Consider the following 15,750-nt stretch of genomic DNA (forward strand, 5'->3'; position numbering starts at 1 on the left):
CGGCAGCCCGCCCCCACCCTGCCCGCAGCTGCCGCCGCGCTTCCGGGGGCGCCACATAAGTCCCGCGAGGGAGGTGGCAGCCGCCGCGGTGAGGAGGGCGGAGGGGAGCGGCCGTGGTACCTCGGCTGCAGCAGGTGCGTGCAAGGCGGCGCCCCACGGCTGGCCAGGGGCGCGGCGCGCAGGGCGGGACGGGGTGGGGAGAGGTGGGGGGGGAGGAAAAAAGATCGCGTCGGCGCCGCTCCGCGCATGTGCGGGCCTTGCCGCTTCGAGCTGCCTGCTCCCGGCGTGCCCCGCGTGGGGGGGGGGGGGCTGAGAGCGGCGCGGTGCATGATGGGGGTTGTAGTCTGGAGGGGGGCGTGGCTGGGGCGCGGCGGGAGGGTGGCAGTGAGGGCCGCTTCCCTTCGCTTTCCTTCCCAGCGTTAGCGAGTTACTCGCCGCGCGATGGCCGCGGGCCCTTACTGCCTTACATGGCCGTGGGCGGGCGGCGCCATCTTGCGAGCCTCCCGTAGCGCCCAGGTGCTGTAAGGTGCCCCTGTGGGGGGCACCTGGCGCGGCCAGGAGTGCTGGCTCCTGGGATGGAAACCGCCTCGCAGTTACCGTAGTGTTTTTGAGGGAAACTGGATGTTAAAAAGCGAATTAGCCGAGTCTTAAGAGCTACCACTGCTTTGGCTAAGACACTCAAACAAAGAGGCCGGGTTATAGGAAACTTTCGATCTCTTTGACTAAATATTTTCCTTGACTGTAAAGCAGTGCTTTCTTTTCCTACTTAAAAAGTGTTGGGAACTGATTATTGATTGTATAATTACATCATTTTTATAGAGTGCTAGATAAGTTACAAATACTGGCAGAGGTAGCATACGAATTACCTGTAGCAATGATTTATTCCAAAATAAAACTGGAAGATCACATAACTTGTTGTCTTCAGATTTATTTTTTTCCCAAGATAGAGCAAAACAAACTATAAAGACCGTAGTATTGGGGGAAAAATGAGTAGGGGCACAGGAAACCAAATATAAAGGCAGGAAGCGCACTTAATGTCTTCCTTTTAGGCAGTGATCCAGCAGTCTGCTCCAGTACTTAAATTTGATAGTTTAGGATCCTGGTCAGTACTCTAAATGCATGTGGATGCTCCATCATGTGTTCTTTCTTCACTGGTTTATGTGCACTCTACCCAGTTTTTATATCAGAAACTGACACAGCAGGAATGAAGACAACTTCTCTTCAGCTGAAGTATGAGCTGTGGTCCTGCTCAGATGTGTCTTATGGCTGTGCAACATTTTTATTTTTTAGAGCCCACAGCCATGTGCTGCATAGAGAACATTCACTGTCTCAAACAAGATGTGCATGATGAGCAAAAACTACTGAAAGAATACAGGCTGTTCTGGAATGTGTTTTCTTGCAATATGTGAAAATCTGTAAAACCAAAATGGTCCTTTATCCCAATGTTTCAGTGAGGAATTATACCTTTTGACTTCCAGATGTGCTTGGGTAACTGCTGATTCACCTTCAGGAGAAGCCCTGAGCGAAGCTTAAGTGCATATCCCTTGTAAATAGAGTGCTGGTGAAGAACAGTTAAAATAATCTTTTCTTATCAGATATGCTAGTTAATCAACTGCTTTAAAACAACAACAATAATACCCTTATCATGGTAGCCTCACCTTCCTTCCTGCTCTTATCCAATTTACCAATTCTGTCAGCTGTTTTGGCTTGTACTATCAGCTCTAAATTTCCAAGAAACTGCTCTGCCAGCCAAGATTGCTAGAAACAGTGCCATGTTCTGGCTTCAGTCCTTCCTTTTCTGAAACACCCTCTTTCCTGGTAGAGAGGGTTGTACTGCTAAGCGTTTTATCTGTACAAGTTCTCTCAGTTAGGAGAGAACTGCTTTAAAATTGTAATGTTGAATGACAAGAGACTTGGCTGTTTGTGAAAGCCAGGTCTTGCTTATGTAAAACGAAGTATTCAGTGGGGCAAAGGTCTTGTCATTGCTTGAATGTGAAGTTCCTGGCATTCATTTGATGTTGATAACACAGCCCAGCTATATACGAGGAATATGATATTCTATAAATAACATACAGCATTTCACTTTCTGGGAGAAACAGTGTGACTAAAAGCAGACATAATCACGGTAGAGCTTTTTACCTCTTTCCAACTCCCCGTATAGTAAAGGCAGTGAGAATCTTGAAATTGGAAAATAAATATCCTGACTTACACATTAAGCTTTCAAATAGCATCACCGCATGATGAAATTGCATGGATGCTGGAGTGACTGGATATTGCCATTTTCCCCACAATCATGTGCCACTTAGCAGATAGGGCAGACAGGCTGATTATTGCTTTTAGCAGGCTATGCATTGCCACACTGTGTAGTCTTGGGACGCTGCAAAGATAAGGAAGAAATTTAGCGAATGCTCTGGATAACGAGCATTCATTAAAAAATTGTGACATGGCAGACTCCAAGTCTGATCCTGCTCTTGTAGGAGGCAATTAGAGCAGGATCAAAGAGCTGCTCCATCTACTTGTTTATTAATGGAGGAGCAGATCTTAAAAAACAAAAAAACACTGAAATCACATAGTGTCTGCATGAATATGTCTGTCTGTCATTAACTGATAATTATTTTGAGGCTACTCATGGTAGACCTAAACTTTTCCTGCCCCAATGACGTATTTTACTAATGATATTTTAGTTTTTTAATATGATCAGTCAGCCCATGTGAGGGAATTAACTGCCTACTTATGTGCAGAATCACATTTGGGACATCAGAATCCAGTTGTCAGACAAATTAATGACAAAAATAAATTTGTGTCAGTCTCTGTCTGGGGAGTTGGTTTCTCTATTTGTCTGTTTTCTCATCAGGGTGGCTATTGGGACACGTTTAATTCCTAGCACACCTGTATGGGGAAGCTATCCAAATGTTTAAGAATAAGAAGAGCTATTTCTTTCTGGTCTCATTTCTTTCCCCACTCTGCAATGAATACAGTGGAAGACTCCATTGGTTCAGAAGTTTTAAAATATATGTTGACAAAACTAACTTTGTATACAACAAAGTAGTGTGTTGAGTAGTGTTCCTTATCCTTATCGCTCATGTTGATGACGGTGTAGGTTATCAAAAGCAGTGCAGTGGGTGGTGTGATAGGCTCTCGGGCACAAAGCTTGAAAGATACGAAGCAATTCATGGGATTAAAATACAGCTGCCCTAAGCTTTCTGGAGAGACAGCTCAGTTGGATGAGTCAACGTGCTACATTATCAGGATACCTCTGTTTGAACTACAGTAATCCAGTAAATTAAACTAGTCTAAACTAAACTAGGAGAAACTTGAAGATATGCTACTGTGGCAGTTGCTCCATCTGACAAATACTGTGCATTTTGTGCAGGTTAGCGATGGTACGCAGTGGAAAAAACGGTGGCCTCCACCTGAAGCAGATTGCATACTACAAAAGAACGGGGGAATATCATCCCACCACGTTATCAAGTGAACGAAGTGGAATCAGGAGAGCAGCCAAAAAATTTGTTTTCAAAGGTAAACATATAATTTCAAACTAACCTGAAATTTTAATTTTTTAGGTGAAGATTTACCAATACAAAAATTGAAAGTGCTATCTTGCTCTGCAGCATGCTGTGATGTTAATATATATCCTTCATGAAACACACAGCCTGCCTATCCCACGTTAATATATAACAGAATGTTTGCAGAAACACAACTTGCTTTAGTCCTTACTGGAAAGGTTTTATGTATCTGTCTGAAAGCCAAGCCTTGTTTTAGATACTGGATTTGTATCCATTGCAACCCGTGATTCATAGAACTGCAGGAGGACAAGCCCTGGTCTGCAGGTATTGACAGGGAATGTTTGGCCCTGGGCTGGAGCACCCTGGATGTGGGCAGCAATGCAAGCATGGGTTTGCTGTCTGTCACCTTAGAGTGACTCCCCACCCACCCTAGCTTTGTTATATCCCCATGAAGAAAGCTTCAGGTATTGAGCCTTCGTGGTTTGCTGTGTGCTCGATCCCATCAAACCTGCCCAGCCTTTGCAGAGAAAAAGCAGAGAGGAGTTAAAGCTGCGGATCACAATGTATGGTTACTTGGCAGGCAGTCAATATGCCTCATAACACATCCTGCTCTTCCTTCTCACTCCCAGTGCTAGGTTTAGTTTCTGCTGGACTTCCTGTGAGAACATAGTTTGCATTCTGACTTGCCCTTGTAACACCTCATGCCCAGATTAATAAATATTGGTGAACCCTTGGCTCTTGGGAGAAAATAGTTAAAAAGAAAATTCAAACAAACACACACACACACACACAAAAACAAACAAACAAACCGACCACCAAAAAAACACCAAACCTACTGTCACACAAAGGTAAAATGAAGATGGCTTACTAAATTCTATACTGGGTCATGCCCAATAGTTTACTAAACTAAACAACTGCAGAAGGCAAAGCACTCGTGTATAACTTGTTGGTATTTTTCTTTCAGAAAATAAATTGTTCTATGTCGGAAAAGACAGAAAACAAATGCGCCTGGTAATTGTTTCAGATGAAGAGAAGAAAAAGGTTCTTGCAAAATGCCATGTAAATGCTGCAGGCACTCATCACGGTATATCAAGGACACTGACTTTAGTGGAGTCTAATTACTACTGGACCTCTGTAACAAATGATGTCAAACAGTGGGTATGGTTTCGTAGCTACAGGATATTTTTTAATGTAGTCTTTGTTGCAAACACTTTGTAATCATATGACTTTGATACGGTAATCACCCATACTGCTTCATGATGAGGAAACATAAGCTTACAATCAAACTTTAAATGGACTTTATGCCAAAGCACAGTGCTTTCTTGTTATTTTTCTTTTTTTTCTTTTATTCTCAACCTTGTAGTTTGCAATATATTAGCCAGTGGTGGGGAGCCATACTGCATTTCAGTATGCAGGGCACATGGGGTCTTTGGGAGGAATTTCTTTGGCAAGCTGTCTTGCGTATGTTCATTAGGATACAGTGTACCATCCCCGCGGTGTACTGCTGGCCAGAGTGGCTGCTGGCAGATGAAAAATGGCCTCTGCCTTCGAACTAGGCATGTTTGGGAAGCAGGTAAACAAATTGCTGCTTAGGACTGTTCCTTCTCCTCCTTTACCCAAATATACGTTGACATAATCCCTAGGCAGAACTTGATCCTTGAGCAAACCATATGTAAACATGTTCCTTGTGGCAAAATTATTGCTGCTATCAGCTTGCTCTATCACCTGAGTATTTAGAGTCCATGTGCAACTGTAACATGAACTGAAAATGAGTCTTCGCTTTCACTTCAGACTTAGAAAAGGGGTTCTGTCCTGTAGCTAAAGCTGACCCATGTTATGTGTGGCAGGTGGTGCTTACTGCCAATGTTTGACAGCCACAGCATACACAATAGAACCAAAAGGGAAATGATTGGGATTTTTTGCTTTCAATCCAGATGTTTCATACTTCCTTTAGTATTTACGGATGATAATTTTAAAGTTTATACTATGGACTTGAAAGAGCACAGTGCTTTCAGGATGAGCACAGTTCATCCTGAACTGCTGTGCATTTCCTTCTCCTAGCCTTCACTATTGTTTGGTTTTGTTTTGTTTTTATCATGGGGCTGAAAAACCTAATGATAAAAATTCATAGGAAAAGATAAAATGAGTTCATCTGACGTTGCCTGGGTCTGATCTGACTTAGAGAGGAATAATGGAGATTTATGATATTTTGTTGTTGTAAACCTTCAGCATCACTTTTTATTGACAGCATCTCCCCTGGCTTCTGCGCTAGGTATATGCGTGCCAGCATTGCCAAGTGGCAAAGAATACGACCACCACCACACCCAAACCGCATCCTATCAAAGCAGAGGACCCCTGGACAGCAGTCACTGTAGCCCTAGTGGGACCTTTTAATGTTACCAACAGAAGCCACAAGTATATCATAATCATGATAGATTTGTTCACAAAATGGGCTGTTATTTTGCCTCTGCATGACACTTCAGCAGCTGAAATTGCTAAGGCAATCATCAGTGTATTTTTCTTATATGGACCACCTCAAAAAATGCCTATTGATCAAGGGAAGGAGCTTGCTCATCAGGTATGTCTTTACTGAGCTTTTGTTTGTTTATTTTTGAGAAAAATACACCTTTTCCCCATATTAAACTTACATTTTAGACCAGTCTTGTGGGAGGAAAAAAAAACAACATAAATCTGATACCTGAACGTTTATTTTCTTTAATCAAAAAAAAGTAGGTTCAGAAATTGACAAACTGATTATTTGCAATTGTAATATTTATATAAATAAATTATATAAATATATATAAATAAATAAAACAGCATTTCTCAGGGGTGTTTTCTTTTGGTAAAGAGCAAAAAATATGTAATGTGTATCTTGTCACTTAATTGAAGCAGCTCAAGCTTTCACATACCAACATGTTGCTGTATTTCATCTGTCAAGTATTTCATATTGCTCAGTATAGCAGATAGGCCAATGTCAAAAATATCCTTAGATACAGTGATAATGAAGAACTTCTCACTTTTTGATCCCTTCAGAGATCATGAAATCATGAGGCTATGATATGGAGAAAATGACAAATCAAGTTAGTGGCAGGAGTGCTTTTAGAAACCACCTATTACTGGTTCCAGAGCCATACTGATTCTTTTAGCTCTCATTACTGAGTATGTACAGTTATGTGGGAATATGTATAGAAAAGTTTGTGCTCGGTCACCATCTTACCAACAAAATAGGTAGAAACTTTCAATAATTGTCTTCTTTTTCTTTTTAAGATAAACAAAGAACTATTTGCACTGTTTGGAATGAAACAAATAGTATTGTCTTATCCTCAGACTGATGAAGTAAATGAAAGAACATGCAAGACAATCAAAGCTTTCCTTAACAAATACTGCACAGACCATCCAAATGATTGGGATGAACATTTGTCTGCTATTGCCTATGCTTTCAATTTGACTAATTTGGTAAGTCAAAGTTCTTCCTTTTTCGACTGAAGTCCTCCAAAGTACCTGCAAAACGGCATGTTAAATTTGCTTGCTTTTTGCTCTCCACTTAAACAGGAGCCAGATCAAACCACTCCCTATTTCCAAATGTTTAATCGTAACCCGTATGTTGTTGAACCGATGAATGTATGTATGGAAGAAGACAATATGTTTGCCAAAATATTTGAAGCAACCAAAAGAGCCAGTCAAGCACTGGAAGAAGAGAGAACCTCAGATTGTCAGGTAAATGGTATAATTTCAAATTTAAATAGGAAGGAGACAGAAGAGAGAGAAGATGGAAAGATTTGAAGTTCGAAGTATAACCTTTAGCAATACATCTTTTTTATTTTTCTTCCCTTCGGCCTGGGATCCCTAGATTCCAGTGTACATATGCTTGTATGTATGTGGAAGGAGTAAACTTAAGAGGGGAGACCTATTTCCAGGAGATTCATATTTGACTTAGAGGGGTGCGTATGCATGGAAGCTGAAAAACATTGCCTATGGACTGTTGACTTAGAACATGAAGATAAAATCCCCTTTTACAGAACTCCCCAGCTTTACGCATTATGAATTACATCTAAAGACGTCTAATATTTTTGTTTCTGCATTATTAAACAATGTTATGAAAATACATGATTACTTCTGGAAAATGTACTTCACATCTATATCTTTTGCAGGTGGAGAAAACCTCTTCAGAAGAACAGAAAACCAGAAACAAAATCACTGTCAAAAAGAAGCCAAAGCAATTAAATACCCTTCAACTTAAAGTTGGTCATGAAGTCCTCAGACAAAGAAAAAACTGGTGGAAAGATGGTCGTTTCCAGTCAGAGTGGGTCGGTCCTTGTATTATAGATTATATCACAGATAATGGCTGTGCAATATTAAGAGATGCTACAGGATCCAGGTTGAAAAGACCCATCAAGATGTCTCACCTCAAGCCATACATAAGAGGGTCCAATGAAAAAGGTATATACATGTGTATTTTGTGTGTGTATATATATATGTATGTATGTATTTTTAAGTTTTGCTGTCATGTCTTGGTGTTAGGTGAGTTTATCACAGTGAGCAGGTATCATTCAGTCACTAGTGTGAACTAAACCACTGGATAGCAATGTAATCAGTTTTCATTAATGAGAGCAGTGAGTGTGAGTGGCTTCAAATCTATGCAGAGCATGGAACAGAGCTAATGAATCATGTTCAAAGTTGGTTTAAAAATAGTTTCTATTAAAGTTGCTTTTAGTATGTGGTTTGGCCCTGTTCATGCTGGCTGGCCAAAACATGTGAGAAGTATAATTCAGCTGAACTGCATTCAAAGAGCATTTGTTAACTCCTGTGTTCCTGTTTTGATACAGCCAGGATTCACATTCATTTTCCTCATGAAATGGGAATGTATTTTTTTTGCCTTATCTGACTAGTATATATGGTACCTGTTGTTCAAAAATAAATTCTAAACAAAAAGGCCTATTTGCTAAAACCTTAAAAAACAAAGACTACCTCAGAGAGCTGATTTTTGAAGAGTTTGTTTTAAATTTCAGTACTGAAGAGGTAAACAGGTTTCTTGTACCAGAGCAATAAAATGTCATGCTCAAAAGGAGAATTTGCGGAAATTCCCGAACACTTGGGAAATCAACTGACAATGTTTCTCTTACACATTCAGAGTACTCTTTTGCAATGGTGCTGCCTTAATCAAGCAACAGCAGCTGTTTCTTTTCTGCTGATGCTATCTTTGGGTCATTTCAGGCATTTGGAATAAAAGGAGTACTCAGTGTTTGGAAGACTTTTGTTTCAGAACTGCTTTGTTGTTCAGGGTTCTTGAAAAGAAATTCCTACCCTCTTGGCATGTGTGGTTAAGTCCTAGTTCTTCAAAGTGCATAAACTGTATTGAGACAGCCATCTCTTCCATCACCTCCTAAAACTGAGGAGCATGCAAGTCTGAAACTAATTCTGGAATTTCACATGGGAAGCTGGTATTGAGGTCACTTGTCAGCCTCTATTGCAGCTAGAGTAAACAAAAACAGCAGTATCACATCACTTCTCCTGGACACTGCTCTTGCTTAGACTATCATTCTGTGGCTTCCAGCTCTTTGCTGAATTACTGAGCTGTGAGGAAGAAGTCACATGTGTCCTGCAGGCAGGTCCTCTCCAGTTGCTGCAATGACTTTGGTAAATTGTAGCACTGTTTGCAAAGTTAGGTGCAGTTGTCTTTCTAGGATTGGTGTATAACACCATTACCAATAAATACTGCAGAAGCAGAAAGTAAATGGAGAGTTTCTTCCCTTTCACAGGAAGCGACTGAAGATTAGTTGTTTGACACAGGCAAAAAAAAAAATTAAAGGATTGTGAATATTTATCAATTCTAAAATTATAGTTTTATATTCATACATATTTACATTGTACAGAAACGTAAACTGGACTGTGCTAAGTAATTGACAGGCCTTATCAAATGGCCTAACAGAAGTCAGGAAAGGGAGTATTATTTCATTACAATAAGGGTAGTGAAACCTGGCAGTAAATGACAGCTTTTTCATCTGTAAAGAAACACGCCTATCTTTGTAACAAAGGACCTCTCTTTATGAGCAGGGGTGGACTGTTTTGTCTGCAACTTATTTACTATTCCTCCTGCCCTCCAGTAACAGTCTGTTGGCTCTTCCTTTGCATAACCTTGAATGGGAGCAAATCATTTGCAGTGTTCTCTGTGAAATAAATGTGGAAAAAGTGCATCTTAGGTGAGGTATCTGTGGCCTGTAGGTGCTATTAAGTATTTTGCTTACACTTCAGATTTTGGAGCAGGGTATCTTCTCTGTATAACACTAGAAGTGTGGATTTAGTCTTTTTTCAGCAGGAAAGACAAGCCTTGGAAATGGAGTGCTTATTTTTTTACACTATTTGAAAATCTTTTGCAGGTAAGAAGCAAGGTATTTTTCAAACCTTTTGTAACAATCTTGACCTAAAGATAAATCTTGAGCTGGTGTGCTGATATGTGCTCTTGGTATAGGCATTACAGATTAAAAGTCTGTGTGGACCTGGGTTGTTGCTTACTACCCAGATGTTTGTATAGCCTGGCAGAGGTTGCCGGACACCTTGTACACGTGTACATCTGTGTGTCTGAAGCAATATTTTTTTCTTGTTTGAATGTGGTTTACTTTAAATATTAATCTCAAGAGAATCCCAGTGGTTCCAGTGCTCAAATGATTCAAAAGTGCAAGTAGGAAGATTGAGGACACATCTGTCAAGAAACATAACTTGCAAAGGAAATTGTAGCCCCTAAAATACTTGATTTGACATGAGGGTCCTCATCTGAGCAAGAAGGTTGGCCCTAAGTCATCTCCCAAAACAAAAGTATAAACCCCGTGAGGACACTTACCCATTTAATTTGGCTGGTCAGACTATTTTTATTTTATTTGAACTCACTTGGAAAAATCAAACATGGCAAGCATATGTTAGATAGAAGATAAGTTCAATAGTACCATACAGTAGCAATCAACATTATGGTCTTTAAATTCTATAAAAGTATTTTATTTCTTTTTTATTTCTTAAAGTCTATTGTTTTGAATTGTGATTTTCCTAGCAATAGTTAGGAGATGACACATTACTTTGTGAGTTGGTGTACAACACGGAAGAATCTGCATGCCTGTTCATGTAAGGTGTTATTAGTTCAGTAGCTGACTATGGCAGGCCTCAAGCTAGTCCACTGACGTAGAAAAAAAAAAAAAAGACAACCCTTCTTTCTTAACATGAAGTACTGCAAGCATTATTTTATGGATATGTGAGATGCAACCAAATATTTGGTGCTTAGTGAAATTAGGAAATCCATATAATCAGATTCCTGCCCTTCAAACTTTCTTGTCGTCTTACAAAAATAGTTTTGAAAAGTAAGTTGGCAACTCACTATCATTTAATTACGGCTTTCAGCAAACTAGGAGCATCTACTTTAATGGGTACTTTTATTTTGCAGGCAACCACTACTTCTTACAAGGTGCAGTAGTTGTTGACCATGATTATATTGGCGTATCTGAAAGATCTTATAATCCAAGCCAGCAAGACCCTATTGCTGAAGGGGAAATAAATGCCTATGCGAGAGGAGTCATGTCTGCTGCGCAAATGCCACCTTCAGCCTGCAAAGACCAAGATTCAACAGATGGTAAACATCAGTCTGAGGCGACAAAAGATCATTGCATTGAACCAAACAATGCAAAGCCAGAGCAATGGCCTTCACCTTGCTGGACGCTTCAGACCAAGATAGAAGACACTTAAGCAAGTGGTCTCCTGTCATATTTCATTGGCAGTTTGGAGCACCTGTGGCAGACCGAACAGTTCCAAATTCCTCAGCCAAATCTACTTTACTCTATGAGTTTAAGAATACTGCAGGTATTCAGTGGTTAATTTACATGGGTATTAAGAAGCAATCGCTCTGTTAACGAAATGTAGGCACAACCTAGTAAAAGCACATGTTCTACTACTGTCTGAATTTAAGAACACTGCAAGTGACCAGTGGTTAATTTATGTGGGCATTGAGAAGTAATCACTTGATTACCAGAAGTACTGTCACAACCTAGTAAAAGAGTTTTCATCATGCATTTGCATTCCAATTTTTGCTGGTAAAATGGCAATATGGCCCAACCCTACCGTTACTGTCTCAGGACACAGCACATCATTTCACAGTAACAGTGTTTTCATTAATCCTTACATGACTCATTGCTAACATGCAGACATATTGTGGGATAAATACAACCTAAGCAACTTAACATAAATTTTTTCTCCCCTGTACAAACGTAAAGAACCTTATGTTGTCCTTTTCCTATTACAGAACTCTTTCTCATTCTTCCTGAGAAGCTGCAGTTTGTAACTTTTAGTCTAACCCGCCATTCTAAGATCTCACAAAACAGTAAAGCTGCCAAAATCAAATACAGCGAGTATTTTGCATATGAAACAGTGAGGCCTTTAGCTGCTCCTTGCTCATCAAAGCTCTGCTAAGGAGAGCAATTTCAGTTCCTTACACGTGGCAGAATCTTAACAGTGGTCAGCATTCATTTGTGCTTTCCTCACAAACATCTGGTTTCCTTGACTTCTTTCCAGATCTAGCGTAGGTTTGGAGATTTCCACTGATAGTTCTCTAGGAAAGGTGAGGACCAGTATTGCTTATTCTCTGAATTCCTTGAGTAAGTTGTTACAGGCTAGGACTTCCCGCAAAGAAGACTCTATTTCATGGTAAGATGAAAATATATCTACTACTAAAGTTACGTGAACAGGAACTCTTTCACGTGGAAAACTGATGAATGCAAGCTGGTTCTATTTATAGAGGAGTGACAGGAAGAGGAAGAATGCTAGTGTAGAGAGCTGAATTTAGAAATACAGCAACTTCTGTCAGATGGCTGAGGAGGACTTGCTTATCTTGCTCTTTGAATAGCCGCATTCTGTCATCTTTGCTGCTGGATGTCATGCGACATAATACAGGTGGCTTTTAGTTAGCTTAAATAGCTGGTTGTATTGCTATAGTCTTTTGACAAAATCTAGAAAAAGAAAGTATTATTTATTAACGTTTTTTCAGCTAATCTTAGGTAAAAAGACTTTGTCCCCAAGGCTAATTAGGTATCTAGCTCATGCAGAAATTCACACCCATTGTGCAGTATGCCTACAGTGTCATGGGCCTGAGCTGTGTAAAAGAACAGCTCAGCACAACGGTGGTATTCCAGCATCTGATCTTAAAACCCCTCTGAATGTGCTTAATTCTCAGTACTTTTTCCCCCACTGAGACTGAGAAGGCAGTTGCGGAGAGGCAGCTGGGGATGTGGGTTGTGCAGAACAGCATGCAGCACGCAGGATTTGCGGTGGGTGTGGACAGCAACACAACCTTGTATTTATTTATTAACTGTTGCTACCTGCAGGCTGTGCCGCCCTTTGGGGACTGCTGCTCTTCGGATCTCTGCTGTAGTGCAGTCAAGATAGTAAAGTAAGTGGGCTTGGGGAAATATGCTTATTGTCTTAAAAAAAAAAAAAAAAAAGGCTAGGGAATTCTGTGAAATTACATTGAACTTTTTACAACAGAAAAGAAATGCTTGCAAACAGGACATAATTGGTAACTATGAGCATCGGCCTTACTTGGATTTTATTATTTTCCCCCAGTAGTGAGCGCTGTGGTCACACAGTATTTTTTCTCTGGAACAGCAATTTAAAAAGAACAGCCAGTTCAGGTGCTGTGCCCAGGTTCATGGGTAGCGGCGATTCAAGTCCTGAACTTCCCCGAGCAGCCAGAACGGTGGCTACCAGATCCTTTAACAGAGACCCAGGTTATTTAAACCACTCCCTCCTCCTTCATATCTGCCTTTATTTCTTCCACTACGCAGAGTGATCGCTACCCAGAGTGATATCTGCTAGGATGGCTTTATATTGTTAGATGCATTGTATGTGTGTGAAATATATATGTGTATGAAGAGTGTATGAAATATATATATATGTAATTATATATTATATATATTTTTGCTTTACCTTCCCTGTTCCTTATTCATACACAGTTCAGTGGAGCCCTTTTCTGTGGTAGGTGTGCAGGGGAGCAGGGGTAACAAGTGCTGTGTACTTGTTATAGCTACATTGGAGAGAAATAAAATGCTAAACTGGCAGTGGACAGGAAAAACAGTAACTATTTAACAAATTGTGTAATGCTGATCATTCAGGTTTCCTGGTAATTGCAATATACTGTGTTAACAGGCAGCCATTAGTGTCTCTTGGGTGCTCCTAAACAGGCCTTCTCTGCACGTGGGAGGTTTACTGAAATAAAATACATGAGTTTCAAGCTAGCAACTCAAAAAGCAATCACTGGAAACTGTGAAAAAGGTACCACCAGGAAACCTGAGACATTGCTAGCAGCAGGCTGTGGCTGGTACGCTGAGGGAAAGCTTGCAGCTCAGCCTAGCAAAGTGCTCCTGAGCATGTGCCTGTGCCCGCAGTGAGTCGTCACCACCAGCTTCTGGCTCGTGTTTTGACCAACCTGCATAAAATTACTAATGCTCATCTGTAATCATCTTCTCTGCTGGCACACAGGTCTGATTTATGATGGGATAGCAGCGGGAGACTACTGTTGTAACAGCGTTCATGGAAATTCCGTTTTCATGTAGAGTGTTCCCCCTCATGACCTCTTTCTCAGAGAAGAGGAATAGAAGGGAGCACAGCATGAAGGAAATGACAATTCGCTTGTTTCTTCCAGCACAGGAATATAAGCGTTTTTCCTTTGGGTTTGCTACTACCACTGATTACCAGCTACCGTTTTGTTAAATGAAAAACATCCCAGAAAACAAACAGAAAACAACAATCTTTCACTAAAAGTCTCCTATACGAGCACTCAAAATATCTCAGTATGAAATAAAAACCGTATCTCTTATTTGAATACTTTCTGAACTTTTGTGTAGCATTTGCCCATTTTTTGCTAAAGTGCTCTTGCATTCCAGCTTCAGACAACACTTGACATTTTAAAGTTTTTTCCCTCCTTCTCCCTAGAACTGAATGTTCCCTGCTGGAGGACAGGGATGAGTCATGATTTGCTTTTCACAATAAGCAGTTAAATCTTCTGGAAACACTGCTTTTGAGATCTAGATAAGTTTCCTTTATGCATTTGGGTACAGTATCTGTCTGTATCAATGACCTTTAGTAGCCGACATCATTTCTCTAATGACCTAGCATCAAACATCTGTTTGCACAGTAACCTTGGTATTTTCAAAATAGGTAATGGAATATTTTATTTTTATTCTTATGGCAGTTGAGTGGGTGCTTTCAATTAACTTATTGGAGTACCTGAAAATAAAACACGCAAGCCCGCCAGTGCCAGAAACTCAGCACATCAGCAGCTGTCGTCATCTCGTAGCTTGAGAGCATGCTGCTTGCCTGTGCATTCCACAGAAGAAAATGTCACCTTAGAAATCCCTAAGACCAGACACTTCAGTTAGAAGGCTGAATAAATGAGGGGGAATTAGCAGTGTCTTCAGGAGATAATAGGTTTTACCTCTTCTATACATCCTGGAAGACCTATGGGCCTACTGCTAGGCCTGCTACAGGCCTTCAGGAACTGCTAATCCTGAGAGGTGCATTCCCCTGCCAGTTCTCCTTTCCTCCTTTGCTTTTACACTTGCAGACATAGTATGGGGCTGTGTGAGTGCACAAACCACCATATGTGAGCTGTCTGTGAATTTGTCCTGTGTAGCAGACGTTGCTGCAGGTTCTGAGTGTGGGTCTGGGCATCTTTATCCCACGGGGCTCCTGGCTGTGGTCTGTGCAGCACTTCTTGCCCTGGCACTGTGCAGAGCGTGACAGCGAGGAAGGGACCCACAGCAGCCTTGCTGCGTTGGTAGCAGAAATCGGTGTGCTGTGAGCAGGGCAGGTCGTAGGAAGTGCAGCATTCTCCGTCTGCCAGGAAGTGCTGCCCTGCTGCAGATTGCCAGCACAGTGGCCCACAAATCAGATGGATAAAACTTTCCATAATTTACAGGTTGTAATGTATGTGGTCCTTTTCTGGTGCTTGGTAAGAATTGCTGAGCTTTGATCAGAAGGAGGGGAGTACCCAGAGCTGCAGCTGACAGCAAGAAGCAGTGCCTTGAATGTATAAACTGATATCCAAGTGGGTTAACAAGGAATAAATCAGATTTCACAAACTCAGTACTTCAAAGTATTTGACATTTTTTGACAATTTATGCCTTAAATCTCTCTATGCCTCACTGCCGCCTTCTGTACAAAATGAATAGCACCATGTCAGTTCACAGGCATTAAAAAAAAAAAAAAATAT

At 40.8% G+C, this 15,750-nt stretch overlaps 2 protein-coding genes across 3 annotated transcripts in view; one reads left to right on the forward strand and one right to left on the reverse strand.

The window, feature by feature from the left end:
• Window positions 1-209, reverse strand: part of PPIP5K2 (diphosphoinositol pentakisphosphate kinase 2) — a 52,444-nt gene extending 52,235 nt beyond the window's left edge. The window contains exon 1 of the mRNA XM_080572767.1: window positions 121-209. The gene's annotated coding sequence lies outside the window, so the exon portion shown is untranslated. The remainder of the gene's footprint in view (window positions 1-120) is intronic.
• Window positions 3-11,552, forward strand: GIN1 (gypsy retrotransposon integrase 1). 2 transcript variants are annotated; one of them, XM_080572819.1, is made up of 8 exons: window positions 3-134; window positions 3,374-3,519; window positions 4,471-4,664; window positions 5,779-6,084; window positions 6,774-6,962; window positions 7,059-7,223; window positions 7,658-7,946; window positions 10,936-11,552. In XM_080572819.1, exons 2-8 carry the CDS (start codon window positions 3,381-3,383, stop codon window positions 11,232-11,234), a joined length of 1,581 nt encoding a protein of 526 aa, XP_080428945.1. In that variant the 5' UTR covers window positions 3-134; window positions 3,374-3,380; the 3' UTR covers window positions 11,235-11,552. The 2 variants fall into 2 exon arrangements, with proteins under 2 accessions (XP_080428945.1, XP_080428946.1); XM_080572820.1 differs by having other exon boundaries at window positions 6,834-6,962.
• The last annotated feature ends 4,198 nt before the right edge of the window (window positions 11,553-15,750 follow it).

This window comes from Anser brachyrhynchus, assembly GCF_964034855.1.
Source record: "Anser brachyrhynchus genome assembly, chromosome: Z".
NCBI lineage: Eukaryota > Metazoa > Chordata > Aves > Anseriformes > Anatidae > Anser > Anser brachyrhynchus.